Source organism: Manacus candei, unplaced genomic scaffold, assembly GCF_025592945.1.
Source record: "Manacus candei isolate 608988 ecotype Guabito, Panama unplaced genomic scaffold, ASM2559294v1 h1tg000043l, whole genome shotgun sequence".
Classification (NCBI taxonomy): Eukaryota; Metazoa; Chordata; class Aves; order Passeriformes; family Pipridae; genus Manacus; species Manacus candei.
Genome location: NW_026138091.1, coordinates 9,301,103 through 9,321,537, shown reverse-complemented (window position 1 = coordinate 9,321,537; position 20,435 = coordinate 9,301,103). Strand labels below are relative to the sequence as shown.

The 20,435-nt window shown below is 36.5% G+C and overlaps 1 protein-coding gene across 3 annotated transcripts; it reads right to left on the bottom strand.

The window, feature by feature from the left end:
• Nucleotides 1-1,134: 1,134 nt before the first annotated feature.
• Nucleotides 1,135-20,413, bottom strand: RPAP3 (RNA polymerase II associated protein 3). Of its 3 annotated transcripts, XM_051795796.1 has the most exons (18): nt 20,287-20,413; nt 19,387-19,428; nt 18,241-18,399; nt 17,559-17,699; nt 16,947-17,069; nt 15,623-15,750; nt 14,921-15,042; nt 14,507-14,577; nt 13,168-13,296; nt 11,677-11,804; nt 9,955-10,076; nt 8,608-8,678; nt 8,326-8,442; nt 6,162-6,373; nt 4,874-5,069; nt 4,249-4,346; nt 2,730-2,830; nt 1,135-1,629 (listed from the first exon to the last, which is right to left on the bottom strand). In XM_051795796.1, exons 3-18 carry the CDS (start codon nt 18,391-18,393, stop codon nt 1,538-1,540), a joined length of 2,004 nt encoding a protein of 667 aa, XP_051651756.1. In that variant the 5' UTR covers nt 18,394-18,399; nt 19,387-19,428; nt 20,287-20,413; the 3' UTR covers nt 1,135-1,537. The 3 variants fall into 3 exon arrangements, with proteins under 3 accessions (XP_051651756.1, XP_051651758.1, XP_051651757.1); XM_051795798.1 differs by lacking the exon at nt 16,947-17,069; XM_051795797.1 differs by lacking the exon at nt 19,387-19,428 and having other exon boundaries at nt 20,287-20,384.
• Nucleotides 20,414-20,435: the final 22 nt, after the last annotated feature.

Below are 20,435 nucleotides of genomic sequence, written 5' to 3'. Positions count from 1 at the left end.
CGATACCTTCTCCAAAGTGCTTTACAATAAGGGGAATAAATAGCCCGTTATCAGTAACTTGGGACACACCTAGAAATAACAATTCATATTGCAGGTAATCTGCAAGCAATGTTATATAAGGGCTCTTCCATTTCCCCAATAACACTGGCTATTCTCGTGCTCAGTTCCAGGACTAACTGGAAACTGTTTTAGGGACTGAGTGTCAGTACTGTTCCTGTCAGTTGCTACCAAGCCCAAGGATTTAGCTCAGTTAGTTTTTTTTATGTGGATTATATCTGAACTAGGACATAACACAGCTCTTATGTTTTAAAATTATTTTTCTAATACTGACTACACAGAAGACAACATTTATACCTTTTCCTATTAATCGATGTTGGGAGTTGGAAGTCTTTTTGAACGCTGTAGCTGTTCAATCATTCCTCTTAAAAACAGCACAACTACCAAAAAAGCATTAATATCTAAAAGCTTCCATAGTCAGAGAAGCATCAGTACAGCACAAGGGCTGAATCAGGATGAAAGCAAACTGGCAGAATATTAGTATCTGCAGGATAGAAGAGCCTGCAGTCAAACCTAGAGACACAGGCAAATTTTTAGATACCACCACTTGGATACTACAATTAAATCTTACAGAATATTTGGCAAGTGCTATTATTTCCTCCTTCTGGTCATGTGAACAGTACAAACAGTTTATTAAGTCTAATGTTCGATCTTATCTAAGAATTTCAGTTAATTTCATGTTTTTGCCTTCTTCATACTAGAAAGGTATTTTGCTTAGCCTCCTGAGTCATCTTAAGGGGTTTACCTGGTTAGGAATAACTGACCCAAAAGGTAAGTTTTACCAGATTATGTTAAAAACATTCTCGAAAGAAGTGTTTTTCATTAAACTTTTAGTTTAATTGTACAGTATTTGTCTTCCTTCTATTCTGCAATTACAGTTCAGGTTCACAGGAATAAATTCCAAGGTTCTCAGCTGCCAATGCCAAAACTCCACTTTTAGGTAAACTCAAGTAAAAATTTTGGAATTTTTTTGCCATCATAACTCCGGTTCGCTTTGCACAGTACAGGTTCTGATGTGATCTTTAGAGAAGAGTAATTTGGTACCTTAATTAAAAAATTCCTTAAAAATGCAGTAACTTCAATTCAACATTTATTTAGTTTATTTTCTAAAATAAAAAACCATGCACATTTCTAATATACAACATTTGATTCTTACCAAAGACATGTTTATAATTTTTTTTTCTTTTTAATAAAGATCTCTATCTACAGTCCAAATCCTGAATGCCAACCTGCTCAACCGTTTCTCAGGCAAACAGATTCTACTGAAGAAAATGTAGATTTGTATTGTTTCAGGTCCTGGAAAGCAACTGTACCTGCAGAACTAAATAATTATCTCTTCAGGCAACTGCCATTTGGCTAAACCAAGTTTAAGAGTTTCATTATTTATAAAAAGCAACAAAATTCCAGTCTTTATACATTTCCTAGCTGATTTCCACATGAAAAACATGCAGAAATGAAAATTTACATGTCAGTCATCTTACTAAGAGAAAATGCCATATTTCTTCTCCAATTCTTCAACAGAAGCATCTTTTAATCCCATGTGGTTCACATGATTGAATAACACCCGTGTAACTGTAAAAGAAAATCCCAACATGAACAGTTATTTTTGTGATTCATGCTCTTAAGGTAAATTAGTCCAATTCTTTCCCCGGTGAGAGAAAGGGGTTTATGGATTATATAGCTGAAGTATGAATACATTTTCAGAACTGCTGAGGATGAACAAAAGCAGCAAAGGGAAACTCTCACTTTGTTTTGACGCCCAGGAGCTGCCTAACAACATATCCTTAAACAGTGTATAATCCGGACAACAGAGAGCTTTTACTTTGTTTACTACCTTGACACTATGCCATTAAATGCAGAAGATAAAAGTTAATGCCAGATGGCAGATAAAGCTTAGATAAGGTTAAAGGCGTGAATGCAATTTTTAAGAGGAATTTACTTGCACTTAAATAAGTTATTTTATTTTAACAAAATTCACATATCAAAATTTTGAAAGTATAAGGGTTATTAGTGAAACTCAGATGTAGATTGTAAATTTAACATTATTTGATCCCAGAGAAATGTTTTGCTTATAAGTATCTCACTATTACATAGTCTGTCTGCTGTGCTAAATAAATAAAAAGTTTGACATAAACCCCACTTTCATAAACCATAAACTCAAGCCAATGTCAACTTGAATTGCAAACTAAAATAACTGATGCCTCAAGAACAGGACCGAAAACCACGCTGAGTGGTTTAGAGACATTTGCATTCTTTTGCCAACAGAAAAGTCAGGATTTGTCAAGAAGTAGTTGTAAATTGTGGAAACTGTGTAATCTGGATACCTGTTATCTCAGATACAAGATTTCATACAAATTCATAAATATTTTACAGTACCAGCTAGAAACTGACATGCTAGTGAAGCTTATTTTATCAGAATAAAATGCAGCAGCATTACTGATTAAAATAAGAGGATTTAGCTGTAGTTTTCAAATCTAAACAATAAATAAGAAATCAAAGGATTAAGAAAAACTACACAACACTCATATTAACTTCTAAACCAATCAAAAAGCTAGACAACTACAGCGATTATTATATGGAATAAACAAGAATAGCACTAAACTTTACATATTTTTTGTTAGACTCTAAAGTATCAGAAAATAAGTTTAAAAAAGCACTACCAAATTACTTACTTTTTTTCTCTGAGCCTGACATAAACATTACTGCCATATCAAATCTTTTTAATTCAGAGAGCCTCTGGAGGATTTCAAGGATGAGTGATGGCTCCTCTTTCCTGAAGAAGATTATTAGAAATATAAAAATAACTACTGTTGATTAGAAAGATCCAGTAACTGCAAGCAATATTAAACAATTCAGGAAGAAATGAGAGGACCAGAAAACAGAATTCCCTTCTCTGCCTCTCTTATTCCCTATCTTTCTTGTCTTTCCTGTTCATTCTTCCATTCACAATGCAAAAAGTCAGCATCCAGAAACCTTTATGTAAGTATCATTATCCCACAGAGCAAGAGTGAAGAAATATAAAAACCTAGACTGATGCAAACTGACTGCTGGTCCTGTACAGATTACCTATCACATGATTTAATGCTTACACCTGGCCATAACATCATCATTTTTATACATATTGGGTAGTGTGAAAGGAAGCAGCACCTGTGGCCACAAGAAGCTCAGTGAACAGCTGAGCCAATTACAGTTGCCTAAATTTTTATCCATTCAGAAAATCCCTAGATTGTGTTCATTTTACATTCTTCTGGTCAACAGTAAACAGACATTGTCACAAATACTAATGAACTATTTCTCTTCCATAACTTCACACTTCTTCAGGAGGGAGACAGAACTTTCACCTCACAGCAAACAATTTCAACTTCCTAGCCTTTATATGTCATACCACCAAATGCAGGACAGTATGTCTGAAGACGGCATTTTTCATCCATATGACAGATATTTTACCTCTAGGGAAACCAAGGGAAAGGCAAACATTGATTTACGTTTGCTCTTCTACATAAAACAATGCCCTAAAACATTTCTAGTGTGTGCTTGCAGGCAGAGTAATTCAGAGAAGTGGTACACTGCCTCTGACAGGTAAAATGAACTTTAGCACTCAAATGGTAGTGTGGATAGAAATTTCAAAAATATTTTGTCAGGTCCTGTCCTATCAGAACTTCAGTCTCCAACACACATTTACCACAGGCTACTGTAAAATGCTAGCACATAATTAGAAGGCTCAATGCATCACAATAAGCATAGCATAAAACCAAACCTCTCAGAATTTCTCAACTTTAGAAAGTTAAAATAGAAGACTGTGCAATTATATGTGATAACAGAATATACAGAGTAATATGAATAAAAGTTATTTCATATAGTCTAATGCCAGTTTCTGGTGCTCTTTAGAAGAATTAGATTCAACAACCCACAGTGAAAAGTATTTATTTCTTCACTTCTTTTCTATCTGATTTTTCAAGATAAGTTTCGTTTCTTACGAAGGAACAATTGAGTCATTCCAATTACTGTATCGTGTTCATGTAATGTTGTGTGCTGGAAGTAATTTTGTATGCCCAAGGTTGGGACTAGAGAGAAAAAAAAACCCAAACAAACACACAATAAAAAACCAACCTCCCTGCTGTCAAAAAAAACAAACACCCCAAACCCCTCAGAACAGTAATAAGCAATGTAAAACAAAGGAGTTAAACTTACTCAATGTAGAAATCATGTAGAATTTTCAGTATCTGGTTAAACAAATCTGGATCTAAGGATTTCTGAAACAGCTTTGCATAAAGCGAGGGCTCTATTTGCTTTGGAAAAATTAAAAAAGTGTTATTTTTGGACAAAACGAATACACCTGAGTCATGACAATTAGATTTCCATTTTAAGAATGTCTTGGACAATGTTGAAGCAAATAAAACCCAAATCACACTATTTGACATTAAGTAACAATTTTTGGGTTGGTTTTGACTGTGTTTCAAGCATTTGTTCAGTTTAAAATTGTTGCTATGTCTAATTACCCTAGAAGCATTCACTTGAAAAACTAGAATTTTACATGGTTACCAATGTATTTAAGTCTTTAAAGAACAAGGGTCTATGTTTGAAAAAAAAAAAAAAAAGATTATGCAGAGACTGTACTCAAAGTGAGTGAAAAGTCAGGCACAAGAGAAGAACTACTCAAATGTGGATCAAACTTTGTGAAGGCCATTAAAAACAAGGGGCTATGGTACACTGTTAAGACATTCTAAACACAGTTATCTCTTACACCTAAGTGTACTGTTTCTTCAACATCAGTTGGAGAACTGTCCAAGCACTGTTGATACTCTACATTTCATACCTTCAGGTACAAATACATGTTTTCTGGGCAGTCTTTTAACTTCCTGAAGTCAGACTCGAGCTGGAAAGAGTTTGCAGGAACAGTAGGAACTGGAGAAGCAGACGTAAATGATCTTCTGATATCTTTTTCTCTCTGTTTGCTTGCAGGGGAAGATGGATGCAACGTTGATGAAATTCCTTTCACACTAACAGGAAGCCTGCAAAGGTATTTTGAAACACATAATCAAGAAAACAATTAAGGAAATCCTACACTGAGACCTAACCATTTTTTTTTAAATAACGTGTTTTAGCTTAAGCAGATATTTAAAAATCCCTTCAGTTTATAGAAGCTTTATATTCAATTCACCTTTTCTAAAAAAAACACCATCACATCTGCAAGTACTTAAACTTACTCTCTCTATTTTGTTTCTGGAAATAACTGCATTTTATGGTAGGTTTCTCCCATACACATCTAAAAAAAAAATGCAAAACAATAACCATGTCAAATGAACAAACTGGTTTCAACACTAATAGCAGTGGATCTATTTTTTGTCTTATAAGTTGTCATTTAAGTCCATTTATTTTTTAGACATTATAAAATGGCTAAGAATATACTTTTTTCTTCTAAAATCCATCTAACTGAGTTGGAAAAGGTGGGTGCAAGGGAAGTGTTTCTCACATGAATTCTTCAATCAGGGTTCCATAAAAAGTATTTACTATTAACAGAATGAGACCCTGTCAATGCAGTGGACAACAAGTAGAGTTCCACACTCAGCAAGGAGTGTTCTATACTTCAGTGTAGTTTCAGCAAGCCAGACTTCAGTTTGCCTAACTAACACAGTGTAACTTAGAAACTCTGAGTAAACCTTAAGTTATTAGCTGCATGCTTAGCAGAGGAAAGGGTGGTGACACTCATCTGCTCCTCTTCTCTCACACAACTGGTGTGCAAAGAATACTTGAACTTTGCCCAAAATCTATTCTAAACCACTACAAATAAAAACCACAGCTAGGGAAAATGGAGTGCACAAGCAAGAGAGAGTATGGCATGCAGGAAAACACTATGAATTTATTTTTATTTTCAATGTAAGAATGAGTTTTCCATCTGACACTAAATAGATCATACTTGGCTCCACCACTGCACAATCAAAGAGGCAGATGTGCCGTAACTGCAGTTTCTTTCAACATTTTCTTTTTAATTCAGATTCTCCAAAATATCTTTGATACCTCATCACATGTAGACATCCGGAAATGAAGATTACATTTCAACTACACTTACCTTTTTAAAAGAGGATCAGAATTACTATACTTACTTTAATGGTGACGCATCACTGATTTCTTCTATTTTCAACTGCTTTGCTTTTGGAATATCTGTTGTAGCTAACAGATCATCCTGATCTAGAGTCTCTGTTGTTTCAACACTCAGTGAATTCCTCCAGTTATTGACTAAAGAAGTAGTGCCGGGCAAATCACCACCTGGTGTATCATCATCAACTTCTTCAATTTCTATTCTTCGCAATGGTTTCTGAACAGAACACATACCTCATGTCATATGCAGACTCAAACACAAGTGTTTATACAGGCCCCCAACACAGTTGTGTATAATTTAAAATAATCTTATCATAACCAAGTTACATCTGTAGCAGTGCACACAGAAGACACTTTCAATAAAGCTAAATGGTAAAAAAGGAAACTTCATTAAATTCTACATGAAGCCTGATATAACAATTTTATTGCTTTACCCTCATAAACCAGTATATCCTTACTCTAGAGGATCTCAGAATCTGCATTGTGTTTTCACCGTAATAATTAAAATAATAATAATTAAAAACCTATACTTTTTCCGGCTAAGGTTGAAAAAGCAAGATCTATCATATGTTGGCCAATGATGTAGCCTAGCTCTGTATGTAATCTAGGAAGACAAGTAAATATCCAGCAATATAAGCCTTGACCCACAACTTAAAATCCTGATATAATAGATCTCTGTAACTCAACCCTGCTGACTGATCAAGTTTCATATATCAAAAGGTAATTAACTGCACCACTAGAGAACACAGTAACTAAAAAGTTTCAGCTTCTTTAATCTCTACATGATTATTTTTGGCCATCACCTAGCACCACCTTTGCAGGTCTTACAAAAAAAAAACCAAAAACACCATCACTTTTTGCTTTGGAATTTCATTTTCTGAACATGAATACAGCACATATTGCTCTAGAAATGTTGATGCAAATGCACATGATTAAACATACTCAACAATTGAGACTTCCAAGAAATGGCAGATTTCTCTGTCCAACTCTAACACGATCCCATTGGTAAGTCTTCACTGCAGTTTGCAGACTGCTTTAAATTACATCAAAAAAGCCCCTTGTCATCTTGGTGTATTGACAGCCAATACCATCTCATCACTGTGGCTGACTAGTGGATATGAAATAAAATTACAGTTCTCTCTGCAATCGTTGGGCAGTATTAAAAGCACAGATTTTCATCTATACTTCTACCTTAACAGAATAACAAGAGAAATACAAGCAACCTTGTATCTCCTGAACACTTTATATATATAATTGTCTGTAGCACTTCAGGTACTTCAGACCTGAAATTAATTTTGATTTATAGAAATATTGTATCTAATTATAGAGAGCACATAATAATCCCTCCTCCCAAAGGATCAAAATAACCACTTTCTACTAAAAGTATCCATCTGAATTATATATTCCATGAAGGTAAACAAATGTTTTCAAATTATCAAAAGCAGAACACTACATAGTGTAAGTACATACAAATAAAAGTCTGAGCAAGCTTTGCACTTATGTAACTCATTTCTCAATGTATAAAGATTAAACGTACTAAAAGAGGAAGCCTAATAAAGAATGCTGCTATAACTCTCTGTATTATCATATTTTTTCATATATATCTCAGTAATCTGAGTATAACCACTGATAATTCATAGTCAAGAAATATTGTTTATTGAAAACCAATACCCAGCTGTTCTACAGTTTATGAAATGAAAATGCAGGCTCAAAGCTCTGGCAATAGCTCTACATGACAGCAGCATAGGCAAAATGTCTTATTATCACTATGGCGCTGCTGTAGAAACTGTAAACAGCAGAAGAAAAGAAGGAAAGTTTAGCCAGAGTTTTGTCAAGTATGTGATCAAACACAGAGACTCAACTGCCTCCCCTTTCCTCTCAATTGCAATGTTCGCTAGAGACACGGGACAGGGCTGTGGGGTTGCCTCCCTATTTCACGTTATAAAAGTACGCGTACACCATATTTTCTGAGGGTGGTACTGTAGGCTGAATGCTTACACCACTGCTGCTGTGAACTTCAGCATTTCCATGTACGTGTATGTTCTTGAAAAATATCAAGAGTAATTTTTGGCTTTCCACAGGCCAAGAGTTAATCTACAAGAAGTAGATTTTTAACTTTAAGCTCTACTTTACCCATCATTATAGAAAGCAACTCACGAAACAACTTACTGTTGATTTAATCTGTAATGGGTCGTCAATCAGTTTCACTATATTTTTTATTTCCGTTTCTTTTATCAATACCGCAGGATATTCTTGGCGAGTTTGCTGTTCTTTCTCAGTTAATTCCTGAAAAAAATTAGCAAGTTATCCAAAAGATCAGAAGTTTCATGAATAATTACAAGATGTTAAAAATAACGTAACAAAGAATAAAAAATTCTAATACTATACTATAGCCTTACATAAAACTCCCAAAGAAACAAAAAACCACCAAACTTGTGTAAGTATACATACATTCCTTATTTTAGTGAGTTCGTTTATTGCTTGTTTATTTCCAGGTTCCAGCTTCAGAACAGCTTCAAAATCTGAGTGAAAAACAACATATAAATTGTGGATTTTACAAATTACAGTGTACTCATGGAATATTTTTAAACTTCTATTTTCCTTTCATAGCTCTTAAATTAAAGGCAGGTAAGTCATGGAATCACAGAATGGGGAAGGTTGGAAGGCACCACGGTGGGTCCTCTGGTTCAACCTCCCTGCTCAAGTAGGGTCATCCTAAAGAACATGGCACAGGATTGTGTCCAGATGGTTCTTTAGTATCTCCAGTGAGGGAGACTCCACAACCTCTCTGGGGAATCTGTTCCAGTCACCCATACAGTAAAGAAGTTCTTCCTCATATTAAGGTAGAACTTCCTGTGCCTCAGTTCCCATCACCTCTTGTCCTAATGTTCAGCACCACTGAGAAGAGCCTGGATCCATCCTCTTGGCACCCACCCTTCAGATACACTCATTGATGAGGTCCCCTCTCAGATCTGGAATCACTAGGGCTGAGAAGAAGGGCAGGATCACCTCCCTCGACCTGCTGGCAATGCTTTTCCTAATGCACCCTGGGATACCACTGGCCTTTCTGGCCACAAGGGCACACTGCTGGTTCATGGACAGCTTGTTGTCCACCAGAACCCCCAGGTCTTTCTCTGCAGAGCTGCTTTCCAGTAGGTATCCCCCAGCCTGTCCTGGTGCATGGAGTTATTCTTCCCCAGGTGCAGGACCCTGCATTTGACTTCGTTGAGTTTCTCTGCCCATCTCTCCAACCTGCTGAGGTCCTTCTGAAGGGCTGCACAGCACTCTGGGATGTCGGCCACTCCTTCCAGCTTTATGTCACCAGGGAACTTGCTGAGGAGGCATCTGCCCCTTCATCCAAGTCACTGATGAATAAGTTAAACAATCCTGGGCCCAGTATTGAACTGTGGGGGATACCACTAGTGACAGGCTTCCAGTTAGAGCCTATGACACTGATTACAACCCTCTGGGATTTGCTGTTCATTCAGTTCTCAACTTACCTCAGTGTCCACTCACAGGTCATCCTAATGCTTATACCATGACCCACTTTTTAAACAAATTTTTCAAACTATTTCTTACTACTTATCATAAACAACAACAGTTGTAATTTCAAACAAAACTGTCTTCCCAACACATGGATACCAACACAAGAGTTTTTATACATGTTCAGTGAAACCCAACTAAATCCCTCAATTTTTCCTTTTTGCACTGATAATCCCAATTAGTCAGAGTAAAAAAATCAGCATGTCCTTATACTGATCTCTTACCTGTCACATTTAGGCTAATTCAAAGTCATACCTTGCATAGCTTCTTTTAGCTTTCCAAGTGCAACTCTGGCAGCTCCTCTTCTGGCAAAAGCTTTAGAATAGGAGGCATCTAAGAGCAGAGCTTGTGTACAGTCATCTTCTGCCTCTTCATATCTCAGCAAAAGAGTAGTACAAAATTAATAATCAGTTTCAACAGGAAGTTTCAACTGAAAAGACAGAGCTACCCAAACCAATTAAAATATAAAGGCAGATCCTAATTGCCTACATAGATATACATGTCACTAAGCTAAAATGTAAAAAAACCCCAAAAACTCGTAAAATACGATTTTTCAACACCTTGAAATTTGAGTCAAATCTTTTTGTATCTCATAATAGAAAAATTCACTTCCTTTGTGAAAATAAATGTTTAAAGTTTGTCAGAGCAGAGGCCACCTTAAACACTCAATAGCCTTAAAATCAAAGTCGGTACCATGGCTTTGTACTTCTGAAAACCAGAAATACCATTACAATAAAAAAGCACAAGAAAGGAGAAGCAAGCAAACATGAGAATAAATTTTTCTACATCTGAATTTCTGTGACTTGTCCTTAACTATTTCAAAATGGAAAGTTCAGTATATCCTTGCATTAATGTCATTTGTTTCATTTTAAGATCAAATTTTTCCAGCCCATTTGTATTTAGTTATATTAGATCATGATTCCACTATGTGCTCATTAAAGTATTTTCATTCATTCCTCTTCTCCTTCAAACTATCACTAAATTTATTGAAATTAATTTTTATTTGCAGTTCTTATCGATACTAGCAGTTTGTATGAATACCAATGAGCTTCTGCTACATTTTATGTTTGATTCTCTTTCCAATGTAAAGACTCACGATACACAGATTTATCATACAGAATCGATTTGCTTGCTTGGCAATTCAATTAAAGTATCACTTCCTCTGAATCTCAGAGAATATTATTTGCATTATGATGTACTTTAAATGGTAAGTGCTGTGTCAGAAATACTACCCATGTAACCTATTTTACAATATCCTAATTTGAGATCAATGTACTGTCTCTACAGATACCCAGCCTCATCACAGAACATAACACTGAGCTCTCTGCTTCTCATGCTACCATCTTGAAAGTTTTAAACTACCACACCATCAGGGAGTCAAAAAAAAGTTCAGACTTCAAAAATGGTCATATGGAACTTATCTAGTTCGCTAAAAAGCATGCATTTCCTACTGTTTCTAGGTTATCTGGCTAAAGCTTAATTAAAAATAAACAAACTACATATACATGTCTCCATTAGTGAACTTAACAAAATAGTTTAAAAGATCACATTTTCCAGAAAAATCTTCTATTCATTCCCTTTGAAGTCAAAAGCTATAATCCACTTCTTTTTACAGTGCAACATTAGTAGCTGAGCATGCTTTATAGTCAAAAAAGACAAAGGTTTGGGCAGTTCCTTTCAGAAAGGTGACTATCTGAATTTTATGTACATAAAAGAACAAAAATCCAACTTTAGAAACTATAATTTCATACTGGTGCTATTTTACTCTCTCAGAACTTTTTCCTACATAATGCATTGCAAGATCACACACAGATTTGTTCCCTCTCCTTTACTGCTTTCAACATGATTTATTCTATACTGAATTCTAACAAGACTTAGAAGGAGTGACAATAACTCAACCTGAATGAAAATCCACTGGATCATTATTCCGCCTAGTTCCCATGAAACAAACACCACCGCATTTGCAGTGCCACTTACTTCTCAATCTTTAGGTAGGCCATGGCTCTGTTCGCCGGCAGCAGCGCATTGGCGCCATCTGCTGCGATACCACGGGTGTAACATTCTATTGCAGCCTCGTACTTTCCTTCTTTGAAATAACCATTACCCTGGAACATTTAGGTCAGAAAAAAAGAGCATTAAGAAAGATCCAGTGCAATGAGTCCTCTCAACAGACAGGGTCACAACATCACAAATCACAAAGAACACCCATATCAAGGCAGACATTTACAGCATATTTCCTCACGTCTAGGCAGAACACAAAAGGTATCTTACTTCTTTCTAATACTTCAAGGATTAAAACTCTGCATGTGGCAAATTTTTAAGTGCAGACTTGTAAGCCTACAACTTCTTATTTATCTTGATGCTTGATGTGCAGGATAAGCCATCCTGTACCTCCCAAATTGAAACATGACCTGAACCTTTACAATTCCCCTTTCAAGATGACTTCTGCACTGCACAAATCCATCTTTGTCCTGCTACATCCATGAATCTTATCCCCAAATATTACTTGGGTCCAAATGTTGTTGTTTTGTAATTAATGCTCCATACAAGAAAATTATATTACTTTTTTGTTTGTTTTTGGGGGACTAAATCTTTTGCTTCTCAGAACTAATATGAGGCCACATATCTTCTCTGCTACTACTCTACTCACGGCAAAAAATGAAAGGCCACAGTTCAGATTTGACAAGATCCATGTTGCCAGGAACAGGCCTGCAGTGAGTCAACTTTGCTACCAATGAAGTATCGTATTAGACTGAAATTTCTGTTCTATGATCTATTCAAACTATTGTTCCTTTTACCTACTTAATATAGGGTTTCATTCTTTTCCTACTAATTACTTCTCACAACCAGTAAAACAAATCTGAATATTGATAACAAGTCAGAAGTTACATAGCTAGGTAAGTGAACAGATATAAAATTTTGGTTCAGTTGGTAATGTTATTTCTTAATTGAAAGAGTGGTGAGAGGGAGAAATCAATAAGCCAACTTTGAGTTAGAATATGTATCCAGAAATATGTTTTTATTGTCATTGCTGCCTGCACCCCCAAAGTCTGTCTTATAAGTACTTTTCACCATGTAATCAAAGGTTTAAAACCACAAGAAATAGTCCACAACTCTGCTTGGACAAACAGGGGTCAGAGTCAAGATGCATATAATAATGGAGAAATGGGATCTTTGTAAAGTGCAGTTCAGGTTCTACTTGTCTTACCACATATTTGAAATTTAGCATACGCAATTTGGGCCGTAAAAGCTACCTTGTATAATTATTCCTTGAGAAGAATCCAAACAGAATCCACTCACCTTCCTACAGAGCCCAAAATGAGAAACAATTAAGGTTACATCAAGGACATTGCATTTATGAAGTTCAAGATAGGATCAGGTTTAATTTATACATTTGCATAGCTATTATCACAACACAACACTTTTCTTTACTAGGTCTCTCCTGTTCCACCTGAACCTGTGATTTACCAGATCTTTTTCTGCCATAGCCTTCTGCTTGAGCTGCTGCTCTTCAATGCGCTGCTTCTCTCCATCTGTTAATCCTGTTCTGACATCTTCAAACTCTTTCTGTTCTGAACTTTCCTTTGATGACAGAGCCTGCAAAGATGTATTTTTTCTCTCAGTATTTCCCCGCTTACACATTTTCAGAACATAAATTATAAATTCTAAATTTTTAAGATGCAAAAATCTGCCAAACTTTATAAGAAATCCCTGTGTTGTAAATTGAATACAAATCGAAGAGACCATTTAAAATTGTTTCTTGAAAAATGTATTTCTATGAGCGACTGCAAGTCAGAATAATACTTGGTAAATAAAAAGTATGTAATTTCTGAAGCACAGTGCAAAATGACTCAAGAAACCTGTTTGTATATACTGCAATCCACAAATCATTTATTTCTTCAGTTCCTGGAGACTTTGTGTCTTCATTCCGAAAACAAATCTTTCAAGCACTTTCCAAAAAACAGTTAAAGAGGTATAAGGATATTCATACAGCATTGAGAGGTGAGCTTATATATCATAAGTCATCATAATCAACATTCTCTCCCTGTCATGAAAGGGATCAGAATTGCAGTAGAGTATTATGCTGTGCTAGGCTTAAAACAGCTTCCTGGTTTGGTTGACCACAGCAATCAGTGGGACTATAAACAGGCTAGCTGTTCAGTTTTAATTGCCAAGAGAACACAGAGGTTCTCTCATGTGTTGTGCTACCTTGTACCGAGTTTGACTGAAAGAAGCATTAACACAGGAAGTAGAAAATGAGGGAAAATTAAAAAAACCCCAACCGACCAGGAAAACCAAAACCAAACAAAAAAACCCAGGTGGTGTACACATAGTCGTAGTCTGCTGATTCACTATTACACTGATGTTTGTATATGTGCTAGTTTATCCAGAAGTCTCCTGGATAATTTATCCAGCTGTCTCCTTTGAGAACGCCCGCAGGATCACTCTCGAGGAGAAAAGACAACGCAGAAAGAACCGTGTCTTGCAGAATACACCATCTAAGGAGTCTTTCTGCTGTGCTTTTTGCAATTAGTTATGTCTGTCTCGTATTGGCCTCATTAGCCACCAGTGTGCCTGTATCAAATGTGGATAGAGTTTTCCTTAATTTTCGTTCGTGAAGCCTAGCCATGATGGTGATGAGTTTATCCAGAAGTAACTCAATTACAGATGTTGATCTCAGTGAACTTCAAATGCCATAAAAAGCACGAGAATTTGTTGAATCAGTTCTTGTTATAAATACAGACTGGTAAAGATATAAACTGAACAGGGTGTATTAATTTATGCTAGAATCTATTAATCTTATTACCTGATCAATTTTCTTCAGTTCATTTTTAGCTTCAAAGTTGTTTGCATCCAGCTCTAAAACTTTTTCATAATCTATCAGAAGACCAGAAAAATATGTTTCAGGTAGGAAGGACAGACCAGTAAGAGCATTCTTTTGAGATAATCCTTTTTTTGTAGTTACTCAAGAAGCTTGAGATATTGCGAGGAATATATCATTCTAAGACATTTAAAGCTGAATTATTCTAGAACTACTAACATCTGCAGCAATCATTTGGACTTGCCACTTGAACTTATGCAACATAGTATTTCATTTCTTTGTTTATAGGAAAGGAAAATTAAATTCATACCTCAAATAAGCAGATCACACAAGTCCAAATCAAGCAGACAGATGAACAGTTTATATGTATTCTGAGGAAAGAATTTTAAAAAGACCTACCTTCTTTAGCACCTTGAAGATTTTTCAAAGCAAAACGAGCAGCCCCTCTTCTCACATAAGCCTTAATGTAATTTTTATCTAAAGCAAGTGCTAAATTGCAGTCAGATTCTGCAACAGAAAACCTAGAAAAAAAAATGAATGAGCAGTTTGGACACATCTAGGTAACAAACCCCAAAACTTCAGCAGTTTGTCTTATTTGAACCTTCCCAGGTTCTTGATAACATGGAAACCTTACATACTTCAGAAGGGACACAGAACAAGTATTTAAACATCTCTTGATTTAGAATACATCAAAACAAGGAAAACAGAGGTCAACAACCTCTACTGCCACAGAAAAAATAACCAACTCCTCTGTAACCTTTCTACTTCAAAACAGGTCAAAGCCTTAGAAACAGAGCTCACTGAATCTGAAAGGCAATTTAGATGGTGAACTTCCTCTTTTTTCTTCAAGCATTACATTCTAACATAGAAGACAGTGAACTTCTAGCATGAAAGCAGAGGAAAAATAGATGAGGGAGACTACCAGATTCCTTATCCTAGTGATTCCTATCTTACTTCGAAATTGGAAAGTAGTCTGCAACAGTAGTTTTACAGAGACTATATCACAGCATGATATATAATCAAGACTTAAAACCAGACCAAAAATCTGAAGGTAGCATTTCAAGTAAGAAAACATTACAGATTTAACAATGCAAGTCTTACTTTTTCATTCTATAAAAAGCCGATGCTCTGTTTGTGGGCAATACTGGATTGTATGGATCAGAATGCATCCCTCTAGTATAGCATTTTATAGCTTCATCAAAGTTTCCTTGTTTAAAGTAGTTATTACCCTGCAAACAGAAAAAAGCCTTTTCAGTAAGTTACTTTACATTGGGAGAAACGTTGCTAATTTTTGGTGAAAGAAAAATAGAAAAATCAAATTTTGTATTTTAGAATGCTTAATCGTTTTTGTTCAACATTTCTCAAGAAGTACTATTTTACTGTGAAATCTGTTTTTAAACTAATATATTCTAAGTATCCCACATATTAAATAGTTCTCATGATATATCCTACAACATGGTTTTATAAAATATTGATTTTGAGTATCTGTAGGTCATTTCCAGAAACCTGTGACAAGCACATACACAGCTGCTTAAAGACTGAATTAATTTTTTAAAAGTTTTTAGTAACTAGATTAGGCACCTCTGCTTTCCAAGGTAATTATTGTAATTTCTCCCTCCTTTGGGACACAACTTTTATCTCTTGTACCCTCAAGTACTTCACTGCAGTCAAGATGATAATGGCAATGACACCTCAATTGCTCAGCATAGACTGCAGATTACACATTTAGGAATTTCCACAGTAGAACCCAAAAAAACCCCAAAAAACCCCCAAAAAACTTACAAAAAACCCAAACCAAAACTAAAACTCTTATGAAGTAAAGCATGCACTGACAGATGGGCTAGGTAATTGCTTAAAAACAAAGAACTTTCTCAAAACCACACAAGTTGCTGCACAACTTAGCCTATTCCTCATGCCAATGAATCATGAGATAGATCTCTCTCTGTATCCCACCTTATTAGGTAAAATGGAACTGGTACAAACTTGACATTACCAAGGCAGAGGAGACATACAAGTTCATACAAATAATTGAGTACTGGCCTCACAAATGGACTGTCTCTAAATCCTTGGGGACTTAGTTTGGGGCATTCAGATGTTTTGTTCAGGTAAAAAACTGTTTGATCTATATGGCAATTCTATACAGCAATTCAACTTCTCAAAGCAAAAAATCACCAACCCATTTATCATCATAAGCATCCATTAAGCAGAATCTGACAGACTTGCTGCTATTTGTGATGAGAAGAAACAGAATTGCAGTGAGAATTTTCTATTTAGGAATAGGCAGGAAAAGAGACATAAAAACTTCCAGATAGGAAATTCTTCTACCAGATGTGTGGTCTCAGTGGACGATCTTTAAAACAAACTACAAATGCTCCTACATCTAAATTGCTACTTTGCCAATAACACATATCTATAATGCTATAACCTTTTCCTTCTCTGCAAGAGCCTTTTCTGCATCTATACGAATTCCATCTTCTTCAGAGTCTGATTCTGGAGATACAGAATCATGAGTACTATCTTCTTTATCGAGTTCTTCGAGTATTTTATCCTGAAATCAGAAAAAAACCCAAACCACCTATTACCTTCATCATAATTCAACAGTGTAAAATAATAAAAGTAAGGCTTTCAGAAAATTATATATGTGTTTTCAAAAATCTTTACTCCTCTCTACTAAGTAGTATTTCACATTTCAAAAGTGAGAGAACTATCCTTTAATACTAGCAGCTGTGTTTAGTCTTAAATTCTAGTAGAATTATGACTTTTTCATAGACCTATTGTTAACACAGATTTTTTTTCCTTAAACTCAAATTCAATCTGCTGAATAAAAGCACAGTCAATAGAAAACCAAGTATTTATCAATATTCCAAATACTAAACACATAACCTTTTTGGGAGAAAGCTATTTTATGTTTATACAGTATCCAGCACAGTAAGAGACCATCTTGTAGACTGAACTCTCAGTACTCTAATAATATTTTATTTAACACAGAATCAGCTGAGGACAAGATTCAGGTAACAAAGCAAATATTCTGACTCACCACATCAAGTTTTCCCCATGCTTCATAATCATAGGACTTAATCTTGTTTTTCTTGTTTTCTTCAGACGTTATCTTTGAAGGGACGTTACTTTTGCTTTTCTTCTTTTTCTTAAAAGCCTTGTTTCGAATTGGTGGTAAATTCTAAATGAAGTAATTTAATATAAAACAGATGTGTGAAAGTCACTCGCATTGAAGAATCTATAGTACCTATATCTAGATACATCCAGTGCGTATCCACTGACTAGTTTTATTTTAGAAATCCATCCAGCAAGCTGTTCTCATGAACTCCACAAAACCACTAAGAACAAGTATAAATCTTTCAATACATAGCATACATGCAGAGTATAACTGAAGAATAATTTCAGTATATTAAAATTCAGCAGTAAATAAGTGATACTGATGCTGCGAACAGAAATATTCTCCTAAATCTACCCCAAACTGACTAAAAATTTACTGGCCTCATCACCTCCAGAGGCTACTACCCCACAGTTCTGTTGGTGGAACAGTTTACAGAGGAATCTTTGGTCTACTTCAGATAAAGAATAAGTCAGCTGGGTTAGTTCACACCTTCTATTCAGATACTTTAAGTCAACAAATGTAATTTTGCTAAAGTAACATGTAATTATTATAAACACTATCATATTATGAATAGCTAAACTGACGCTGGTCTTGTGATTTTTACCTCTTCTGGGACCCCACTCTGTTTCCTTAGTTCTGAATCCACTTCTTTAATATCTTTTTCCCAGCTCTCCAATTCTCTCACAAAATCCTGCAGCTCTTCAGCATTTTGTTTCATTTGCAGCTGTAGTTCTACCGTTTTATTCGGTGCATTCATTGTAGTCTGCAAAATTCAAGGAAAAAAGCTTTCTAAAAAGAACTTGAAAGCATATAGAGAAAGAAGCCACTTATTTCAAAACTAAGAAGTCTGACTTATACGCAAGTCAGGCTTCCCAGTAGCATAGTAGGAACCTTAAATACTAAGAGACTAAAAAGAAACACAATTTAAACGTCATTGAAAATATGAAGGGAAGCCATTATTTGGATATAACAAAGTATATCATAACAAACAAGTCATGCTTTCCTGACTAAAAGTGCCCAACAAGTCAATGGTAATCCTGAAAGTGCCAGAAAGTCCCCAAAACTTAATAATTATTAATAGTCATCATAAATTTTGCTCTTAATTTTACTATCTTAAGTGAGGAAGTTGTATTATCAAAAATATCAAGTACCAATTAAAAAGTAATCTTACAAATAAAAACTTTGGTTACAATTCAGAAAAAAACCCCATGTTTGTATAGTTCATAGCACAAAAATCTGAAAGGATGAAGCAACCATGTTTTGAAAACAACCATGATTAAGTAATTCATGATGAGCTAAATACAAACTTAGAGAGGGAGATTTATAAATGATTGCTAACTATAACCTCTTGACTGAAAGCTTCAGGATCTGTTACAAGCCTCATGTAAGTATAAATAAACTATTTACAGAGATAGTAGACATAAAATATTTAAGAGAAAAAAAGACTAAATTATTTAACATTATTTATTTAACATTATTTTTAACATCTAGTAAGATAACAACCTAATATCATAGCAATATAAAAATTTTTGAGCCAAATAAAGTTAATGATTTCTGCAGTTCAAGGGACTATCCATATTCATAGACAAGGGTCTCAAAGAGATGGAAAACCACATTGTATTATTACTAGTAAACTAATGCCACCAAAGTAGAAATGTTTTTACATCCACAGAAGTAAGCAGCTGAGTAGATGCCCTGCTGCAGCAGTTGTGCTTCTTCCTAGTTCATACATAGGTGGTAACATACTTACACTGAACAACTTATTTTTCTTGAAGTCTTCTAAATAGTTGGTCTATTTGAAACAAAGCAGAAAAAAACTTTGCATGGAGCAAAAAATGCTTATCTTTCATCACATTTCCAATAAAGGTGCTTACTATGTTTTTTTTCCCACCTACAACTGCTCTCCCATACAGAACTCTCTCTTTAATATTCAGCCTAATAATTTCGTGAAACCTGTGCATGGACACACCAAATATTCCACACAGACTTGTGTATCCTGGCCAATGGTAGTTAGAACAAGACACTTCAAAAGATGAGAGAAAATTCGCTGTGACCTGCTGAACTTTTCTTTTTGCCATGACTGACTGAAACAGTTTCCACTAGACATGTGGAAATCTAACATGAAATCCGTCTGTTTCTTCTCTGGCTGTTTCGTTCCAGTGTATAATGTAAGTTTGCTCCGTCACCCACCAGCCGTACACATCTTAGCAACAATCTTAATCCACGCGGTGACAGCGGCCGCTTCACAGCACAGCTCTTACACCCTTTCAAGGCGCTTTTACTGGATTCTCAGAGCTGGGCCCTCCCCAGCACCCGAGAGCCGCCCGGTTCCCGCGGCTCTGCGGGGGAGCAGCCGCACGGCCCGGCCGGCAGCATCCGGGGCAGGGCGGGCCCGCCGGGAGCGGCTCCCCAGGCCGCGCCGCAGGAGGCCCCGAGGCGGAGCACCCCCTGTAGCCTCAACACCCGCCGCTGCACCGCCCCAAGTTACGAGCGAGGCCCTGACTCCACCAGGGTGGGCTCCCCCTCCCCTCGTCTCCCGCGTCACCCCGCGCGGCCGGGCCGCCACTCGACCACGGAGCGGCGGCACCGCGGGGCTGCAGCGCTGCAGCACCGCAGCAGGTCTCGCTCGTCCCATCCCTCCCGGCTTCACCTGCTCCGGGTGTCGCCTCTTCGCCCCTCGCCCTCCCCGCGCGGCCGAAGCCCCGCCCCGGATGCGGCGCGACCCCGGAGCGGGACGGCGGAGGGAGCGGCGGGAGCCGACAGCGCCTGCGCCCCGGGCCCGCCCCCGCCCACGTGTCG

Excerpts from the sequence above, each read along its gene's own strand:
- RPAP3 (XM_051795796.1), bottom strand. The coding sequence starts at position 18,393 with ATGAATGCACCGAATAAAACGGTAGAACTACAGCTGCAAATGAAACAA. Across the intron at positions 5,070-6,161 it reads AGTGATGCGTCACCATTAAA|GCTTCCTGTTAGTGTGAAAG; the intron begins GTAAGTATAGTA and ends ATACCTTTGCAG. Across the intron at positions 2,831-4,248 it reads CTACATGATTTCTACATTGA|GAAAGAGGAGCCATCACTCA; the intron begins GTAAGTTTAACT and ends AATCTTCTTCAG.